Source organism: Physeter macrocephalus, chromosome 7 (genome assembly GCF_002837175.3).
Source record: "Physeter macrocephalus isolate SW-GA chromosome 7, ASM283717v5, whole genome shotgun sequence".
Lineage (NCBI taxonomy): Eukaryota > Metazoa > Chordata > Mammalia > Artiodactyla > Physeteridae > Physeter > Physeter macrocephalus.
In genome coordinates, this window is record NC_041220.1 from 2,905,193 (window position 1) to 2,925,485 (window position 20,293).

The following is a 20,293-nucleotide window of genomic DNA, read 5'->3' on the forward strand; positions in this document are numbered from 1 at the left end:
TGTCTAGTTTCTCAAGGTCCTTCCATCCACTTTAAGCTTAAGTGCATTCCAGTCAGCCAACGACATCTATGCAATCTGAGAGGCCCACAACTGAAATTCCCCTGAATCACTCCTTCTGAAGCTTCCAAACTTTCTTTTGTTGCTTCTGGCCTTCGCTAATTCAATCTTAGTTTTTGTTTCCTAACTCATTCCTCCTCCCCATGCTACTGGGTTCAACAAGTAGTTCTACTTCCTTTTTTTTTTTTTTTTTTTTTGGGGTTTGAACAAAAGTTTATTTTTGTACATTTTAAAAATTGCAATTTTCATGACACATAAGAAAAACAGTTTTCTAATATAAAAATAAGCATCTCTTTGGTATAGGAACACACCATATGTGTTATCCTTAACTTAAAAAAATTAATCAAGAACCATGACCTAATATGCTAAACAAAACTATCCTTTGCCCATCCATGTGTCGCCTTTCACAGGCCCATTGTGGGGCTTGGGAATATAGTTCTGTACATACCTCCTTACCTACAAAGAAGTAAGATACTGTATCAGAGGCGTCCAGAAGTTGCACAGCAAGGGAATTAGTTGGTTCAATCACTGACATATACGACACAAACCCACCAAAAAAGAGAAAGAGAGAGGGAGGGAGCACACGGACGATACGGGACGAGTAAAACAGAACACTGTCATGAAGATCAAATAACAGGAAAATAATCACACCATTTAAATGTGATGCATTTTTTAAAAGTAACTTGTTTAGAATTATTATATTTAGAATTATTACTTGCCAAGCTCCAAAAGTAATAATACAGAGCCACAATTTTGATAAGGCACTTTAAAAAGAGCAATCAAACATAGAACAACATCAAATATGAGAAATATCCATAAAAGCAGTTAACCTTAGAAAAAAAAATAGGCATTCTTTCAAGACAGGTTTCAGTGAAAGCTTTTTTGGAAAGCATCATAGAAGGGTGAAAAATATTTATCATATATTTTAAAAAGCTGTCACCAGTTAAAGTTCAAAATCCTGTTTAAAAAAAAAAAAATTAGGGCTTCCCTGGTGGCGCAGTGGTTGAGAGTCCGCCTGCCGATGCAGCTGACATGGGTTCGTGCCCCGGTCCGGAAAGATCCCACATGCCACGGAGCGGCTGGGCCCGTGAGCCGTGGCCGCTGAGCCTGCGTGTCCGGAGCCTGTGCTCCGCAACGGGAGAGGCCACAGCAGTGAGAGGCCCGCGTACCGCAAAAAAAAAAAAAAGGGATAACATTTTCCTTCAGGTCAATGAGGTTCTGACTCAAATATCTTTTTGAGAAACAATTGTAATCTTCATGCTAAAAACAGGAAGAAAAAACAGCTTTTAATTACGTTGTCAACTCTTATTCATCAAACATTTAGTGATTGTTGTGTAACAGACGTCTAGCTGCTGGAAATATATAAGTAATAAGACACAATCATTGGTTCTAGGGAACTTAGCCTAATGGAGATGAATCTAACATTGGTCCATATAATAAAGCTCGACTTCAAACTCTGCCATTTTTGTTATCTTCTTGCAAACTGAAGAGAATAATGGTCCACCTAGTTTGCTACTGGTAGCACTGTGGCATTATTAATATTATCTACTAATTAACTTTCATAGAAGAGTCTTTGAAAGTTGAGAGAACAGAAAGTGTTTAAAGATAAACGGGCCAGCATCAAAAATAACATGATATTGTTTTCACAAAATGAAGAAAACCAAGAAAAATTTCATCTTCTGTATACAGAACTGCTGGTGATTATCCTATCCACACGGTACATGTGTGGATAGGATAATAAACGAGGTGGTATGGATTATTACAGTCAAATCAGTTGTCAGGTTTCAAGGAATCATAGCCTTCTTTCAAGAGGTCCCGCCATGTTTTAAGGAAACGTGCATTTTCTGTACATTTGAAGACAAGCTCTTCCACTTGAGCTGATACTGCAGATGCAGCTTCAAGAAGTTTGGTTAATGAAAATGCTGCCTGAAATTTGAAAAAAAAAAAAAAAAAGTCAAACAATAGAAGTTTTTCTTTTTTAATTCTCTCCGCATCTTATAAACCAACCTGAAAATAACTTAGAACCTCGAATCCAACGCCCAAGTTATTTTCTTTAAAAGTAAAAAAATCTACAAACTAAAACATCAGCTCTTTCGTGGAACCTAAGAAATTTTCTTTTAAAAAAAAAAAAAATTTAGTTGCTTCTTTGCTTGCATCGGGTCTTAGTTGCAGCAGGCAGGCTCGTCCTTGGGGCACGCGGGCTCACTAGCTGCCCGGCGCCGGCTCTACAGCGCGCGGCTCAGATGCTCAGGTGGCACGCGGGATCTTAGTCCCCCGACCAGGGCTCGGGCCCGCCTCCGCTGCGTTGCAAGGCGGATTCTTAACCACTGGACCACCCGGGAAGTCCCAGAAGTTCTTCTATATGAAGTAAGCTTTGAGGAAGTATGTCTGCGAGAAAGATAATCCATGACGGATGAGACATGAGCAGTCAGCATTTTTTTTCGTTGAAAATACACTAGTTTCATTTAGCTCAACAAGACGCCTTGGGTCCGTTGACACCGAGTACCAGAAGTATCTGAAGGTCTTCTTATGACACAGCTCTTACTGATACGTGGGTACCAAGGGCCGTGCACCACTGTATTTACCTGTGAACGCGGCAGACCGTGAAAACGTACAGACCAGAGAACAGACCCTCAAGTTACACATCCGCACTACATTCTACGCGCTCACTTGGACCCAGCCTGCTCAGCAGAGACAAACTGCAGCAGCACTCTCGCCATCTTCTAGAACAACAGATACCCACTGAGCAACGAGACATTAACGGAGTTCACTCCGCAGTTTGCGATCTGCACGGGAGGGTCTCCCAGTTCAGACACACCCTACACTTGACCTTAAATCCGGAAACCGGGACCCCTCAGGGAGGCGGGGTCTGGAAATTGGAGGTTCAACAGAAGCCGTCCAGACCCGGCATCCCGGCAGACACCCCGGGGAGGGGGTCTCTGCCCGGTTAGTGGAAGCCGTCTGGACCCCCGGGCGGGGAGGGACCCGTCCTGACTGGGTCTGCCCGGACAGATAATCGCCTTGTCGGCGGGCTCTGGGCAGGCGGCCAACCGGGACGGGGGCGCCTTAAGTCCCGGCAGAGGATCACGGCCTGGCCCTCAGCCCCGCAGACGAGGTGGGGCGGGCGATGCGAATTGCGCGGTTTCGGGTTACAGCGCCGGCCAGGACCCCGGCGGCCGGGCACGAAGAACCCCCGGCGTGGGCGCGGCGCGGGAGGGGTGCCCGGGACTCCCGACGCGGATCCTGAACGCGGGCGGGACCGGCCCGGACCCGCCGGCCACACTCACGTCTCCGATCTGCAGCTCCACTTCCTCCAGCGGGTCCACCGGCCAGCCGCTGTTCCTGTTCAGAACCGGCCGGCCCCAATACCCCGGGGTGCCGGGGGAAGATGCTGAAGACGCGTCTGAAGACGAGGCAGAGGAGGGCGGCGGCTGCGGGGAAAGCCGCAGCTCCTCCGGGTCCGCCATGGAGCGGGCTGGGCGGTGGGACGGCACCTCGGCGGCCGAACCGATACCAACCGACTTTCAACCGCTCGCGCCTAAAGCCCAGCGGACCCGCCTCCTCGCCGCTCTCTGCCCTGGGCCGCGAAGCCCTGTCACTTTCTCGGGACAGCCAATCAGATGCCAGTGAGTGCGCCTGCGCTCCCGGAGCAGAAGACAACACCTCCCAGGGTGCCGTGCGCGCCGCTCCGCCCCACCTTCTTGGCACTGCGCGCGCGAAGCACCCGGGGATTGGTGGTCTCGGCCCCCAAGAGCTCCGGCGGCCTCCGCGCCCCCTGGTGAGAGGCCGCGCCGCCTGCAGCCGCGGGAGGCGCCGGGACTTGGAGTCTCTTCCCTTGCCCCCTCGGTCGGTGACCCGGAAGCGCTGCCTTCGTCGCGTCTCACGCGGCGTCTGTGCACAGCAAGAGGGAGGCGGGAGCCCAGTGAAGGCGGGGCGGTCGCTGAGGAGGGAGGCGGAGACTCCGGGCGTGCAGGCGGGCGATGGCGCCCCCCGCGGCCTAGAGGTCCCGCGCCTGGGTTAGCCGAGCCCGAGCTCCTCCCGCGGCGTCCGCCAGCGTCCCGGCTGCAGTGAACATGCAGGTGCCGCTGGCCAGGTTGGCCTGCCCGGGTGAGCGGGGTCTGCGCGCGCGGGTGAGGGGAGCGAGGTCGCGGGGCAGCCCGGGCCCGCGTCGTTGGGTGGAACCAAGACAGAGGGCGCGTAGTCAGCGCCCGGCGGACCCTGCGTTTCTCCCCGGCTCCCTCTCCGGCTCGTCCAGCTGCAGAGTTGACAACTAACTAGGCCAGAGGTCACGGACGGAGGAAACTTGTCAGCACGGCGCCGCCGCGGAATCTCCCCTTGCGCCGGTGCCGAGCCCCCTCCCGAAGCCCAGGCGTTGTCTGTTGCCTCCCGAAGCCCAGGCGTTGTCTCTTGCCGAGTTGGAAATGGGTAAACTAACATTTGCACAGCTTTTCACCTTGGTCTTCGGCTGGCTGGCGTCTTGGCAGCTGTCCTACTCCTTTCTTAAGAACTTGAACCGTTCTGCCACCAGCATTAACTTTCACATGCTGCCCAAGTGACCAGAGTGGATCTGGGGCCAGGAATTTTTCTGCGTTGCCTGAAATTAACTCTAGGGCTTGTCGTGTCATGGTTGCCCCTAGAACCTTCAGGATGACTTGGTAAAATACCTCATTACCCGCCCCCGCTTTAAGAAAAAAAAAGTAGAATGGTGCAGCGGGATGGGTTTTGTTTTGTTTTACTTAAAAACAAAAGAACGTTTAAAAAGTCAAAAAAAGAGTTTACTCCAGGATATTGAATTCTCCCACAACGGACTTAGTTTTTATCTTTAGTTTCTTTAAGTTAATTTCTGGTTATAGAATAAACAGGTGTACCTTTTGCAAAGTCAACGAATTTCATGAAAGTAGAATTTTGTCAAATTCGGCCATCGTGGATTAAATAGTTAGGATTTCATTCAAAGTTTCTATACCTCGTGCGTGTATTTCTACACCTAACGGGTAAGTATTGTTGGCTGAAAAAAAAAAAAGCACAACCTAAAGGTTGCGAGTTATGTTTTATTCGCCGACACACTGAGCACTTAAGCCCAGGAGACAGCCTCTTCAGATAGAGGTCTGAGGGACTGTTCTGAAGAGGTCAGGGAGAAGCCAAGATGCAGAGGAGTTTTTGTAAAAACAAACAAACAAAAGCAAAAAAAAAAAAAAGCCAGGTAGTTGGAACATGAGATTACTGCTCATTAGTGAAAACCAGATATCTCAGGTTAATGAATTCAGCATTTTGCCAGCTATGGGAAGATGCAGGAGTCTGGGCTCGTTGAACTCATTCCTTTGATGCGCACCTAGGCTCTCTGGGGCCAGTGTCCTGCTTCTCTCCATCCTGAATCCCCCCAGGGGGCGCTCCTGGGGGCAGCTGCAGTGGCTGAGGGCTTGATGGCTCCAACGTCCTTTGCTTACTGAGATGGCAGGTGATACTCCTTGTCCGCAGTGCCTCCTCCTGGTCATAAATTTGACCAATGTTTGGGAGTCATTTCATGACCCGTTTTTGTCCCATGGCGCTAGGAGGGCTCATTCCCAGATCAGGCAAAGATTCCGTTGATAGGCCACCCAATTTGTTATTTTGGGGCTCGGGCCCTGTTGGTAATCTAAAATTCTCTGCAGCGCCTGTCTTACTAGTTTATGACGATCCAGGAGCTGTTTTCCCTTGTTACTTCTTCCCATATCTAAAGTTGCACTGTTACAATTAATCTAGAGTTGTGTATGTGATCAACTGTCTTAAGACATCATTGATTTTGTTGGAGGCCTGGTTACACATTGGGTAATGCAAGAGAAAGCAATCTTATAAAATAGACAGGATGTAAGTAATACAGCTAATAACGTTAATAAGGTCATAGTGCAGCAGAGAGAGGGACAAGTCATAAGTAATTTGAAACTAACAAAAGAGCAAATTAAAACAATGATTAGTATAACTGGTTGTAATCTGGTCGAAATAAGCCATCAAGTCCCCAGGGGAGCCAGCTGGAGAAGCCAAATTCTGGAGGGATCAGGTAGAGAGAAAAAGAAATGTTTCATCTTCGTTTACAAAGGTATACTTAATCAACTTGTGGGTAAGTGTAAGAGGAAAGGTTTTCCAGCTCAGTGGTATGATCTAAAAGTTGTCAGAAACTTGTATTTGTCAAATAGTGCTTTTTGTAAATCTTCTTGAAGATCTTCATTATATAAAAGCATCAGAGTAAAACAATGATTGTCTAGAAACGACAAAAGACTTTAACATGGCATGGTTAAAGATCTGATTACAATGCAATTGACAAGAAACGGATATTTCTGTGACAAACAACATTTTAAGATAATAAGTAGAATTGTGACTGATAGCATTATACCAGGACATATCAGACTTTTAGGAATTCTTTACAAATTTTGGAATATCTATATGAATGACATCTAACCTTAGAAGGTATTATCACCACTTATTTGACAGTGTTTCCCATGTAAGTTAACATAAATAAACTTAGTTTAATATCTCTCTTCGAAATATCTCAGGATTCCTTTGAAGCATCTCAGAGTTAGCTGGGGGTCAGAAGAACTTTAGTTAGAATTTTCTGTTTGGGAAGTTTGTCAAAAGTATCAAAAAGGTTTCAAAACACTTGGTCAAATAGGATCATAGGTCAATGTGAAACAACACTTATTCACTTAACAAAAGTGACAAAATACTTCAAAAGCAAAAACAGATCACTTAGAGGCACAGAAACTCAATCTCTTATCGAAAGCAGTGAAAACTTTGTTCTCTTAACAGAGAGAGGAACCAAGTCCAGTCCTACACCAGCCTACTTTTAATAACAAAATCCATTTATCTAATTAAATTTAATCTAATCCCAGCCTGACCATGTCTAGAACTCCTTTTCAGGGCTCCCTTTCTGCAAACCTTCCACAACTTTCTGTGTTCATATTAGTTTGTTCCTTAATTTTTTTATCCAGAAGTAACTGTCTCTAGGACAAAATCACCCTTCTTCTTCCACCAAATTCATTTCTATTCTTCATATCTTCTTTTGCTGAGAACATACTTCCTAGCACACTGAAATGTTTCCCTTAATATTTTTAGTAGCTTTGATTACATATTACAGTTTTAACCCTTAAAAACCTTAATCTTTAGCAAAAACTGAAAAGGAGCAAGTGATTGTGAACTGTTTGTTCACAAACAGCATTTCCTGATTAGAATATTCTATAACCTTTAGAAACATACATCTTCTCATAGCATAATTTCTTTCCTCAGTGTGGTACGAGACGTGTGCAATAAACCCAAACATCTTCAGTTTCCCTATTGTAAGGAGACAAAAGTAGGTAGATTTAGACCTGTTTAGCAATTAACGTTCCAGTATTTTATCTTATTTGAAATAACCTGGTTATTCAATAAATTCCCATCATTTAACTTGTCAAAACTCAAATTACCAAAAATCTGAAGAAACTATTTTAAGATAGACATACCCAAAACATAATTATTCCTGAAGAGTTCACCTGAAAACTCTTATCTCATTTACCTTTATTTTGTAACTTACGAAAATCATACTATTTAATTTTTTTTCTTGTTGACAAACTCTGTTACAAATAACGTGAACTTATGACCTTCAGTAAACCTAGGTACAATAAAAGTAAGACACGTCTGTACTGACTAAACCAACAAGCTTAAGATAGCTTTAATATCAGATATCAATTTAATATTGAATATTTCCTAGATCATGTGAACCCAAAATTCACTCCAGCCAGTTTATTTTACATTTAGAAATATTAAGTTTGTAAGTGCTTATTTTAAGTCAATTAAATAGAGCTCTTTTATAAGTTTAATTTTGATAATATTTTCCAGAGTTTGAGACATCTCATATGTAATGTACACCCAGACATAGAAACAGACAAAACTAGAGATCATGTAGTTTCACTCTAAAAGCTTAGTTATGAATCAGGTATTACCATATAAACTCACTGATTTATAAGTAACAGTTGGAATAAGTTAAATTTGTTTGCTCCGATGACCAAGGCTTCACTATTTGTGGAAAAGACTTAAGATTTGTATTTGTCCTTAATAAACCTTTAAGGAGGCTATGAATTAGATTTTGGGTGAGGAAACCTTTCCAACAGTTTGAGTTGTAAAAGGCCTTTTTCCCCCTTTTCTTCCCCTTGGTTTCAGGTTTTACCTGTTTGAGCTAATTAGGCTCAGTCTCAGGTCTTTGTGGGCTGTATTTACATTTCTGATTTGTAGAGATTTGAAAGATACATCTGCTCCTAATTCTCCAAAGAACTGATCTGCCACCTAAATGATATTAAAAGATTGATTTGCCCAACTATACTTACTTTATTTGCTTTTGTATCAGAAGATTTCCAACTAAACTGAAAATCAAGAGTTCCATGTTCTAGAGCTTTAGGATTTAATTTATCATGACTTCAAAAGCTTGCATAAGGTATTAACAACGGCCCTCTTTTTGAGTGCACAGGGTAGACCCAGAGCAAAATGTCTATTATTATTTTTATTGACCCCTGAATATTAGTTCCCAGTTTTTACTTTATATTGTATGGGCTCAGGTAACCCTATTGGTTTCCTTTCATATGTTTAATATTTCATTAGGGCCAGATTCATATGCCCTGTCTTATAATACCAAGTAGAGGAAGCCCAGTGAAACATGTCTATCCCACAATATAATTCAGCCAAAGAGATGTAAACATCTTATATAAAGCCTATTTAAATATACCAATTTTTATAAACTTTCATCTCAATTCTGTCAACTTTTATACCTTTAACTTTGGTTCCCATTAGGACCCAATCAACAAGCTTTGGTCATACAAGGAGTCCTAGAAGCTTTCTTTCATTCCCCGACCATTTTATCTATTTTGTTTAAAAGGCTCTGGGGTCCCTCGTGAGGGGTTGAACCAAGGGCCTCAGGCCCTTTTGTCAGTCTTTTCACTTGATTAGTTGTCCTGTTGCCCCAAGTAACTGTTGGTCAGGTATCTAAATGTAATTTTCTTCCAGCCTTGTAAATATATATGTTTTTAAACTGGGTAGAGTGGACTTGTTTGGGGCCCTTTAATGTTGGGAACCGATAGGGGGTCCCTTTGGCCCATCATCCTTAGGTAGTGTTGCATCAAAACCTTTTGTTTTAATCCCACTAACATCCATTTAATTTATCCCATTTATTAATAACCATCTGTAGATTTCTTTATTTGGGGGGTACCAGTCTCTAAAATTTCCACCTTGTCAGGAAGAAGTCTCTAGACTTTTCCCTTCAGTTTTTTTTTAACTTCCATGTTAAACTAGTTAACATTAATTAGCCTAATGCTTTTATTAGCATCTGTAAGACCCATTGAGGGGAAGCAGAGACCACAAATAAGTCTTCCCGAACTGTTTTTTTCTTTGTTTGTTTTAAAGGATTTCTTAGGTTAATCATTATATATGTCTTTTTCCACCTTCTAATTTGTTTTTTTCATGGGTACCAATAAAACAGCTGCTCACTATGAGAGCGCTCTAAAATTTTACCAGTTTAGAAGTATCTCCAATTTACAGGATCCATCATCTGGCCCTTAATGAGGTATATCTTAATAGTGACTCAAACCAATAAAATGCAAGAGGCTTCCCAATAAGAGAGCGTGGAGGGTGCCGCCTAAACAAGATCCAAAAGGTTTACTCCCAAAAATAGTCTAAGAAAGTAAAGGCCTTCATTGAACAGGCTGACACGATGAAGGTTAAGATGGCAAAAAAAAGTCCCTGAGAGTTGGCACAGACAGAAGACTGCTCGGAATCCCAGTCTGTTCCATTGGCTGACAGCTGTACACGGTATGTTACCTCCCGGATGGCAGAGATCAAGTTTAAAAACACACACACCACCAAAGATCAGGTAGAACTTTTACATCTCAAAGACACAGGAAGGGAAATGCAAGTTACCCCGAGAAGGACTTTTGTTACTTTAAGGTCAGAATTCTGAAAAGGTGTTTTATCGAGCCGATTTTCTCTAACTTAACTGCACAATAAAAAAGCCCCATCTTTGTCATTTTCGAGGCGAGATTTCCTTTAATTCCCAATTAAGTAAGTACTTGTAAGTATAAGGTTTGTATGTACATAAACCTGGCTGAAGTCTTAGTTGGAGGCAAATACATTAGGCCAGCCTCTCACCTCATCACCCAGTCCAGAGCCCCCCGTGTCTTTCAGCCAGGCCCCCCACCCCCAGTATCTTTCAGCTTGGGAGCCAGGTGCCTGTTATACACCACCACATAAAACTCTGGATCGTCAGCCAATAATCTGGAGCTCTGAGAACCCAGGGGAGACTCACCCAGATTTGTCTGGAGTCTCTCAGGAGGTGGGTGGACAGAAGAGGCCTCTGCTGGTACCAAGGCTCCCGTTCCTCAGAGAGTTCAGGTGAAGAAGTCAGCTCTAGGTCCCTTAGTGGTCGCCAAACTGTCAACTGGGGGATAAAAGAGCACAATGTAAAAGTTGAGAATTATGTTTTATTCAACAGACATTCTGAGGACTACAGCCCGGGAGACAACCTCTGAGACAGCTCTGAGGGACTGCTCCAGAGACATAAGGAAAGAGCCAGGATCTGGAGGAGTTTTTGCAACAATAACAAAAAACAAAAACAAAAACAAACCAGGTAGTTGGAACATCAAAAGATTACTGCTAATTAGAGAAAACTAAAAATCTCAAGTTGATGAATTTAGTGCTTTTCTGTATGGGAAGATGCAGGAGTCTGGGCTCGTTGAACTCATTCCTTTGATTCGCACCTATACCCTCTAGAGCCAGTGTCCTGCTTCTCTCCATCCTGAATCGCCTCAGGGTGCGCTCCTGGGGGCAGCTGCAGTGGCTGAGCGCTTCATGGCCTCGACATCCTTCGTTTACTGAGATCCCAGGCGACATTCTCTGTCCACAGTTTGCTTTATGTTTTTTGGAATATCAAAGTAATCGGACGCTATCTGCCCTACTCTTAATTTAGTTGAAATCATTCTTGGGTCAAGTGCTATCCAAATTCCACCCAAATTACCATTTCTATTTTCATTGGGTATTTAAATCATTGCCATTTCACAGCCTGGTGTTAGCACTACTGGCATCAAAGAGATGGACATAGAATTGCCGTCTGTGATTTTGTATGGTGATGTTCTGAGTTCACTGGACTTTTTGACCTCACTTCTCTACCACAATTCAGTCAGTGTGTCTAAGTGTTCAAATCTCTAAAATGAAGTATCAGATTTTTTTCAGAAAAGGGGTAAAGGTTGTGACTTTTTTTTTTAACCCCCCTGGAGCAGATCAGACTACCCAGTTCCAAGTATTTTCAAGAAAATCATTAGCTGTATAAATAATGGAATTACAGTTTTGTCTGATACCAAATCATCAGTTTTCAGAAGCAAATAATAGCTTCTATACAGTAAACTACAATGCATCATAAAACAAATTTGTTTTTTATAATTAAATATTCTTTTGAATGATGATAATACTATATTTGAACACTGGAACTGGACTCTCCTATAATATCTTTATCATTTTTTCAAGATTTAGGATAGGTGAAGGGATAACTAGGTTTTAAAAAATTATTCCCAATATTATCGTTTTTATTATGCTATTTTCCAGTAGAGAAAATTAGTTACCTTGACACTTTTTTTGGAGTGACTGTCAAAAACAGATTTTTAGTGTTTAAGAGGCTTTAGGGTTCAGTCGCTTCAAATCTCTTCCCCTCCTGCATTCATCATAATCTTTAATTATTGATTGATGCTAGGTTTTTATTTTTTAAAAAGTCATTTTATTAGAAAGGATGAAACATAAAAATATATCAGTTATGCAGTGGGGTGCTAAAGAATAAAAATAATTAGCCTATGCCAGGCTGACGTCTCTCCTTTTAATCAGAAAAGAAAGAAAAAACTTGTTTTCAGGTTCCATTACTTGAGAGATCATTACAAGTCCAGTTGTAGCCTCAGAGTTGACTGGTGTTGGAGGAATTGGCCGGGGTCATCTGACTTTCTCTGCTGTGAATGGGGATCGTGGCGCCCCACGCATCTCACAGAGTCATGAAGAGGACAATGTGGTATTAAGACGGAAAATTCCTACGTGCTCCGTATGTCCGTGACAATGCCAATTTTATTATATATGCCAAATCCATACAAAAGCCTTTGTTGATCTTTACTGTTTACTTGTTGTTCCATATTTAGAAATTTGTTCGTATGCAGATAGATGCTTCATTCTGTTGATAAGATTGCTCTATAACCCAGGAATTTGTTTTAGGAAATTAACACCAGAGATTTGCAGATACCTGGATGATAGTTAAAATTGTAATTAGGAAGGTACCTGTCCCATTAACAACTGTGTATTAGCGACTTGCTTTGTGTAAGACGTTCTAGATCCTACACCACCGTAGTATTTCCAAGGCAGAGACTGACCGTAAACTTTAGAGCTGGTGGAGTGGGGAGAGTTCATAACTTACTGAATTCAAACACAAAGTAGACAGACTCCAGAGCCTGTTCACTTAACTGCTCCCTTTTTCTTCGTTGTCTTTTTGTTTTGTTTTCAATTAATAAACTTTATTTTATTTAGCAGCTTTAGGTTGAAAGAAAAATTGAGTGGAAAGTACACAGAGTTTCCATATAACTTTCTCCCTTTCCCCATTAACATCTTGCACTGGTGTGGTACCTTCATCGCAGTTGGGGAGACGTTATTATTAAAGTTCATAGTTTACATTAGGGTTCACTCTGTGTGTTGGACAGTCTGTGGGTTTTGACAAATGTGTAATGATGCGTATCCGCCATTAATTACATTGTCATACAGAAGAGCCACGCTGCCCTTCCTCCCTCTTCCTGAACCCCTGATACCCACTGATCTCTCACTGTCTCCATAGCTGTGCCTTTTCTAGAATGTCCTAGAGTTGGAATCATACAGGATGCAGCCTTTTCAATATGCATTTCCATTTCTTCCGTGTCTTTTCATTTTTTAGCCCTGAATAATATTGCATTGTATGGATGTACCACAGTCTGTTTATCCATTCACCTATTGAAGGACATCTCCCAAGTTTTGATCATTATGAATAAAGCTGTTATAAACGTTCATGTGAAAATTTTTTTTAAATCTGGATGTTTTGTTTTATTTTACTGTGATAAGAACACAGCATGAGATATACACTGTTGACAAAATTTTAAATGTACAATGCATTATTGTTGACTACAGGTAAAGTGTCATTCAGGAGGTCTCTAGAGTTCATCTTGCTTGACTGTGGTTTTTTGTGTGGATGTTAATTTTCAACTCATTTTGGCAATTGCAATTGCTGGATCCTATGTTAAGGGTATGTTTAGCTTTGTTAGAAACTGCCAAACTGTCTTCCAAAGTGTCTGTACCATTTTACGTTCCCACCAGCAGTGAATGAGCGTTCCTGCTATTCCACATGCTCTTAGCATTTGGTGTTGTCCATGTTCTGGGTTTTGGCCATTCTAATAGGTGGGTAGTGGTATCTCGTTTTAATTTGCAATTCCCAAATGACACAAGATGTTCAGCATCTTTTCCTATGCTTATTTTCCATCTGAATATCTTCTTTGGTGAGGTGTCTGTTCAAATCTTCAGCCTGTCTTTTAATTGAGTTGTTTGTTTTCTTGTTGAGTTGTATGAGTTCTTTGTATATTTTGTATGTCAGCCCTATATCAGCTTTGTGTTCTGCAGATATTTTCTTCCAGCCTACAGCTTAGCTGTTCATTCCCTCATGTTGGCCTTTTAATGCTTTTGATTTATGATTCTAGCCTGCCTTTTCACAGAGAATTACACTTAAAAAAAGCACTAACCTGTTTAATAATATCATGAGTCCATTATAAATAAGTACTCTAATAAAAGGAAATATAAAAGGACTGATAATCAATAAATATTTGTACCTATATATAGGCTAACACTGGGATCTAGCATACAAAAAGAGAAAGAAGTACTTTAGGAGTATTCTGTCTGCTGGGAAACAGACAAATAAGACAGTTATGTTTATATCATTTTTTGGTCATATAGATGTTTTAAATTTTTAGTTAAGTGATCTTATGATTTTTGAGATTTTTTTGCCACACTTAGAAAAACCTTTCCAAATCAAAGATTCTTTAAAAAAATTACAATTGTTTTCCCCATAATCTTTTTTGTGTGTGACTGTAAATGTTCTTTTTTAAGCAACAGTTTTATTGAGATACAAGTCACACACCATACAATCACGTCATCTGAAGGATAAGACTCAGTGGTGTTTAGTATATTCAGAGAGTTGAGCAACTGTCACCACAGTGTGTCTTAGAACGTTGCCATCATTCCAGAAAGAAACCTCATACCCATTAACAATCACTCCCCAGCCCTTCCAGCCCTAGGCAACAACTGTCCATCCACTAATGGACATTCAGGTCATTTCCACTGTGGGGCTGCTGTGAATAACGTACCTATGAACATTCATGTACAAGTATTTGTGCAGACATACGTTCTCTTTTATCGTAAGTATATACCTGAGGAAGGAGAGGTCAGAGGTCATGGGGGCAGGAGGCGTTCCTGCCGCTGGCCTCATTGCTGTGTAGCAGAGGGGTAGGCACCTGCCGCCATGTTCTGGAAGGTTCTTGGGCTCGACTAGGGCAGTAGCGCCAGGACTTCGGGTCTCTGCTGGCTGAGTGGAGCCGCCATCATGTTTGGCCGCTTGGTGACGGGGAGGCTGGTGCAGACAGCTGCACAGCAAGTGGCAGAGGATAAATTTGTTTTTGACTTGCCTGATGATGAAAATATCAACCGTGCTGTGGTTTTTATGCTGGGAACAGTCCCATTTCCTGAGGGAATGGAAGGATCTGTCTACTTTTCCTGTCCTGATTCAAATGGAGTGCCAGTATGGCACCTCCTGGGATTTGTCACGAATGGGAAACCAAGTGCCCTCTTCAGAATTTCAGGTCTTAAATCTGGAGAGGGAAGCCAGCACCCTTTGGAGACATGACTATTGTCCGAATTCCGTCTTGCTCAGATTGGAGGTTCTGTGGAATTATAGGACGGTCTGGCTCAGCAGGCTCCTGTAGGTAATGCTGCTGTATCTTCGGTTGACTCATTTACTCAGTTCACACAAAAGATGTTGGACAGCTTCTACAGTTTTGCTTCATTTGATGTCTCTCAGGCCCAGATGACACCAAGTCCATCTGAAATGTTCATTCCGACAAATGTGGTTTTGAAATGGTATGAAAACTTTCAAAGATGCCTAGCACAGAACCCTGTCTTTTGGAAAACATAATTTGAATAAAATAATTTTTAATGGAAAAAAAAAGTATATACCTATGACTGAGTTATATGGAAACTGTATGTTTAACATTCTGAGGAACTGCCAGACTGTTTTCCCAAGTGGCTGCACCATTTTACTCCCCCACCAGCAGTGTACGAGGGTTCCAATTTCTCCACATCCTCACCAGCACTTGTTATGTCTTACTGATTATAGCCGTCTTAGTGGATATAAAGTGGTATCGTGTTGTGGTTTTGATTTGTATTTCTCTGATGGTTAATGATATTGAGCATCTTTTCATGTGCTTATTGGACATTTGTTTATCTCCTTTGGAGAAACATCCATTCAGATTCTTTGTGTGTTTTTAATTGGGTTGTTTGTCTTTTTATTATTAGAAATGAGTTCTTTATATATGCCAGATACAAGTCCCTTATCAGATATATGACGTGCAGATACTTTCTCCCCTTCCATGGCTTATGTTTTCCCTTTCTTGTTGGTATCTTTTAAAAACAAAAAGTTATCATTTTTATGAAGGACAGTGTATCTGTTTTCTCTTTTGTTGCTTGTGCTTTTGGTGTCATAGCTAAGAAACCATTGCCTAATCCAAGCTCACAAATATTTACACCCTTTTTTTGGTGGGGGATAGCACGAGGAGTTCCTGTACAGACTTTATTCAGATCCTTTTCTGTCCAGGACCCCACATTGCTTCAGCTGTCACGTCTTCTCATATCAAGTCTACTTCAGTGTGGTAATTCCGCTGTCTTTTCTTGTCTCTCATGACCTGGCACTTGCAGTGTGGACTCCTCAGGCATTTTGTAGGAGGTCCCTCGATCCGAGTCTGTCTGGTGCTTTCTCTCGATTAGACTAAGGTTGTGGATTTGGGGGCGGCATAGCACAGAGGTGAGGAGCCCTTCTCATCACATCACATCATGTGATGCCAGTATGTCTTATTGCTGGTAATGGTAAACTTGATCGCTTGGGTGAAGTGTCTGTCATATTTCTCCACTGTAAAGCTAGTATCTTTCCCTGCCTCACTCTACTTGTTGGAAACTAATCCCTAAGTTCAGCCCACACTCAAAAGCAGAGAATCAAATAATTTGTGGATCTATCACCATAATCTTTTTTTAAATTTATTTATTTATTTATTTTTGGCTGCGTTGGGTCTTCGTTGCTGTGCACGGGCTTTCTCTAGTTGTGGTGAGCAGGGGCTACTCTTCGTGTGGTGCGTGGGCTTCTCATGTGGTGGCTTCTCTTGTTGCGGAGCACGGGCTGTAGGCGCACGGGCTCAGTAGTTGTGGCTCGCGGGCTCTAGAGCACAGGCTCAGTAGTTGTGGCGCACGGGCTTAGTTGCTCCACGGCATGTGGGATCTTCCCGGACCAGGGCTCGAACCCGTGTCCCCTGCATTGGCAGGCGGATTCTTAACCACTGCGCCACCAGGGAAGTCGTCACCATAAACTTTTATACTTTGACTTTTCCTGTTAAAATCATTGATCAAATGGAATTCATTTTCATAAAAGGAAAGAGGTATACTTTTTTCCAAATTTTCTGCCTGTCTCTGACCATTTAATAAGGAGCTGTCTCTTCTTCCTTGTTTGAAATGGTGTCTTTATCATATGACAGATCCTTAAGTGTATTCCGTCTATTTCTAAACTCTTTATTCTGTTCCTTTGATTATTCCATCCCTTCTCCCATAACAGACTTTTAATTATTTAAGCTACAAATATAAGTTTTTATATCTTTCAGGGCTATTCCCAAGGGAGCATTCTCTGCCCTTCTTTTATTAAGGGAAGGATTCCCATGGAGGAGTACCAGAGAAGGCAGTGAGAAATTGAAGATACAGGAGTTAGGGGGGTCTTTGACATAGGAATGTCTCTAAGAAGATGGGGAGGGTTAGCCTCATCATCCAGGTGGAAGGATTACTCTTAAGTGAGGAGAAAAGACATCTCTTTATGATAACCTGAGAGAATGAACAAAGGACGGACACAATACAGATTACATTAGAGGTTCTTGCCAGGAATTGAGACAGTTCCCACTTAATTGCTTCTGTCTTTCTGTGAGGTTTGATGTGCTTGGTTTCAGGTAAGGGAGGGAGGAGATAGAGGTGAGGGTTTAAGGACGACAGAGGTTTAATGAACATTCTTGCAGATAAATCTTTGCACACTTCTGTTTATTTCCATAAAATCCTATTTGCTAACTCAGAGAATAGATACGTTTTTGAGGCTCTCAGAAGATGCTGCTATATGGCAGGGTCCACTTAATTTAAAAGGAAGCTGACCATAAAACGCAGTTTGCCACCTTGTCCCGGCATAACCATTAGTACTGCCCCTTATTACTTTCAGAGTATCCAGTTTAGGTGCTAAATTATATGGTCATCCTATTTATAGATGAATCTTGACATGAGGTAAATTGAATAAATTAGTTTATAAGATACTTTTAAAATGTAATTTGAAAACACTGCTTTCTGAGGAAAAGCCAGCTGAATTGTTCACCTAGGAAAGAGACAATTCACAGCTAAGGGCTCTGCAGCGTAGATGCAGCCATACACTGACAGTCTGCAGTGTTGACGTGTCCAGAAGATACACGTTTCCAAAGAGAAGGCATCACGTGGACTCGTACAATTTCAGATCGAGGTGGTTCCTCAGTGGCGGAGGTCCCTGGCAGTCCAGTGGTGAGGGTTCAGCGCCTTCACTGCCGTGACCCGGGGTTCAGTCCCTGGTTGGGGAACTAAGATGCCGCAAGCTGCGTGGCGCAGCCCAAAACAAAAGAAAGATGGTCCCTTAGTGATCACCTGGTAGCCCTTTATTTGTTTGAATGAGGAAACTGAAGTCTAAAGCAGTTAAGTGATCTGGTTAAGGGTTCATGGTAATTCACAGAAAGCCAAACAGAAGCCAGATCTGATCCCCAATCGTAGATTTTTTTTTTTTTTTTTGCTTAAAAAAATTTTTTCAATCTACTCCTGAGAAAAACTAATTAGAAAAATAATGCTGTTCATGATTTTTGTGCAGCATACCAGTGCTTTCATGCCTTACAAATTAAGAAAAATTATCTACCTCTGTGTGCTACAAGATGGTCTTCGACTTCTGCTGTACCTCGGATCACTACGCACTATACTGTTCATCCCCGGGATAAGGACAAGCGATGGGAAGGTAAGTAATCGTTTCTGGAAAATTGTTGAGACTTTTCTAGACAGTTTGTATCATTTTGTGGAGGTAAATACTATATTTTTCATGATAGTGTAAAACCATCTAATAATATTTTAAAACTTTACAAAATCTGTTACATATTAATATTTAGATAAGCAAATGCTTGCAAACTTATAATAATAAATCTCAGTAATAAAAGTTGGTTTATGGAAGCTAAAATACGTCCTCGAACAGAACCTAAGAGAACAATAAACTAAGACAGTAATGGACTTAGTATAATTCCCATGGGAAGCAGAGGGGTTATTTCTATAAATAATGCTCTAAAGGATAGTGGGTACTTGTAACCCAGCCTGTAATTTTATCAGGTAATAGTCATCCCAGAATTGATATGTGGGTTTTTTTGGAGTATAGCTGGTTTACAGGGTTGTGTTACTTTCTGCCTTACAGCAAAGTGAGTGGAATCTAAAAAAAAGGTACAAATGAACTTCTTTGCAAAGCAGAAATGGAGTTACAGATGTTACGTATGTTTCAACCCTCTCCCTTCCAGGGGTGAACATGGAGCGGTTTGCAGATGAGGCAGACGTGGTAATCGTGGGTGCCGGCCCTGCGGGGCTCTCAGCAGCCGCTCGGCTCAAGCAGCTGGCGGCCCAGCACGAGAAGGACATCCGCGTGTGTCTGGTGGAGAAAGCTGCTCAGATAGGCGCGCACACACTCTCTGGGGCTTGCCTGGACCCACGCGCTTTCCAAGAGCTGTTCCCAGACTGGAAGGAGAAGGGAGTATGAAAAGTAGTTTTTTATACCCAGTCTCATCTTTATTGCATCTCTATTTCCAAATGAAAGGAATGTGGAAAACCTTTTCACCCAGTTCTGTCTCTTAGAGGATACTTGTAGATAGGTTTTTAATTTTAAAAGGGCCAAAAAATTTGCATCATATCAAATATAGTTAAAATTTTAAGCTATTAACTCATTTTTATTTAATGCGTTCTGCACATAGCATCTGTGTACTGGATTTATGAGAAGGTATTATCTTGAGAAGATCTTTGAATAAATATAGCTTTTTGATTTTGAGGGTATTTCTTTCCTAACTTGTTCCATAGGTGTTTATATCATTGTTCTTAATAAAGTGTTCTATAACTTTCCTGGGACATTGCAGTATCTAAAGCCAAGGAGGATAATTTAATCTAATTTTCTAAGGAAATACATTAATAAGACCCCTTCTAACGTAAGCAGAAAAGTCACTGGTATGATACAGAGAATCAAGTGCTAGTTTTACTGCAGTCATCATTTGTATGACCTTGGTTAAAATATTGTACTCTATGCATCTCCGTTTTTTTCTTCTGTAAGATGGGGTTTTTGTTGTTGTTTTATTTTTGGCTGCGTTGGGTCTTCGTTGCTGCGTGTCGGCTTTCTAGTTGCGGTGAGCAGTGGCTGCTCTTCGTTGCAGTGCACAGGCTTCTTACTGTGGTGGCTTCTCTTGTTGCAGAGCATGGGTTCTAGGCGCACGGGCTTCAGTAGTTGTGGCACGCAGGCTCAGTAGTTGTGGCTCACGGGCTGTAGAGCACAGGCTCAGTAGTTGTGGCGCATGGGCTTAGTTGCTCCGCGGCATGTGGGATCTTCCAGACCAGGGCTCAAACCCGTGTCCCCTGCATTGGCAGGCAGATTCTTACCCACTGTGCCACCGGGGAAGCCCTGTAAGATGGGTTTTATTACACCTGTTCAAGGTATTCAGTGTTAGAATATTTAGTATCTGTGAACATACTCTGTAAAGATTGTTAAAAAACAAAATTCACCTGAATAAATTTAAAGATCAAATTGGCTTAGGGCTTCCCTGGTGGCGCAGTGGTTGAGAATCCGCCTGCCGATGCAGGGCACACGGGTTTGTGC

At 42.1% G+C, this 20,293-nt stretch overlaps 2 protein-coding genes and 1 pseudogene across 4 annotated transcripts in view; 2 read left to right on the forward strand and 1 right to left on the reverse strand.

Moving 5' to 3' along the window:
- Nucleotides 1-266: 266 nt before the first annotated feature.
- Nucleotides 267-3,601, reverse strand: C7H4orf46 (chromosome 7 C4orf46 homolog). Its single transcript, XM_024126639.3, has 2 exons — nt 3,345-3,601; nt 267-1,983 (listed from the first exon to the last, which is right to left on the reverse strand). Exons 1-2 carry the CDS (start codon nt 3,522-3,524, stop codon nt 1,828-1,830), a joined length of 336 nt encoding a protein of 111 aa, XP_023982407.1. The 5' UTR covers nt 3,525-3,601; the 3' UTR covers nt 267-1,827.
- A 339-nt stretch (nt 3,602-3,940) lies between these two features.
- ETFDH (electron transfer flavoprotein dehydrogenase) overlaps nt 3,941-20,293 on the forward strand; it is a 37,444-nt gene continuing 21,091 nt past the window's right edge. Inside the window, exons 1-3 of one of the 3 annotated variants that reach the window (XM_007117463.2) lie at nt 3,941-4,164; nt 18,272-18,412; nt 18,957-19,186. In XM_007117463.2, the coding sequence (XP_007117525.1) occupies nt 4,131-4,164; nt 18,272-18,412; nt 18,957-19,186 (405 nt within the window). In that variant the 5' untranslated portion in view covers nt 3,941-4,130. Of the gene's footprint in view, nt 4,165-4,329; nt 4,483-10,574; nt 10,676-18,271; nt 18,413-18,956; nt 19,187-20,293 lie in introns of those variants that run through there. The other 2 variants (XM_007117466.4, XM_055085781.1) reach the window with 2 other exon arrangements.
- Nucleotides 14,693-16,284, forward strand: LOC102974721 (protein Hikeshi-like; annotated as a pseudogene).

Excerpts from the sequence above, each read along its gene's own strand:
- C7H4orf46 (XM_024126639.3), bottom strand. The coding sequence starts at position 3,524 with ATGGCGGACCCGGAGGAGCTGCGGCTTTCCCCGCAGCCGCCGCCCTCC. Across the intron at positions 1,984-3,344 it reads TGGAGCTGCAGATCGGAGAC|GCAGCATTTTCATTAACCAA; the intron begins GTGAGTGTGGCC and ends TTCAAATTTCAG.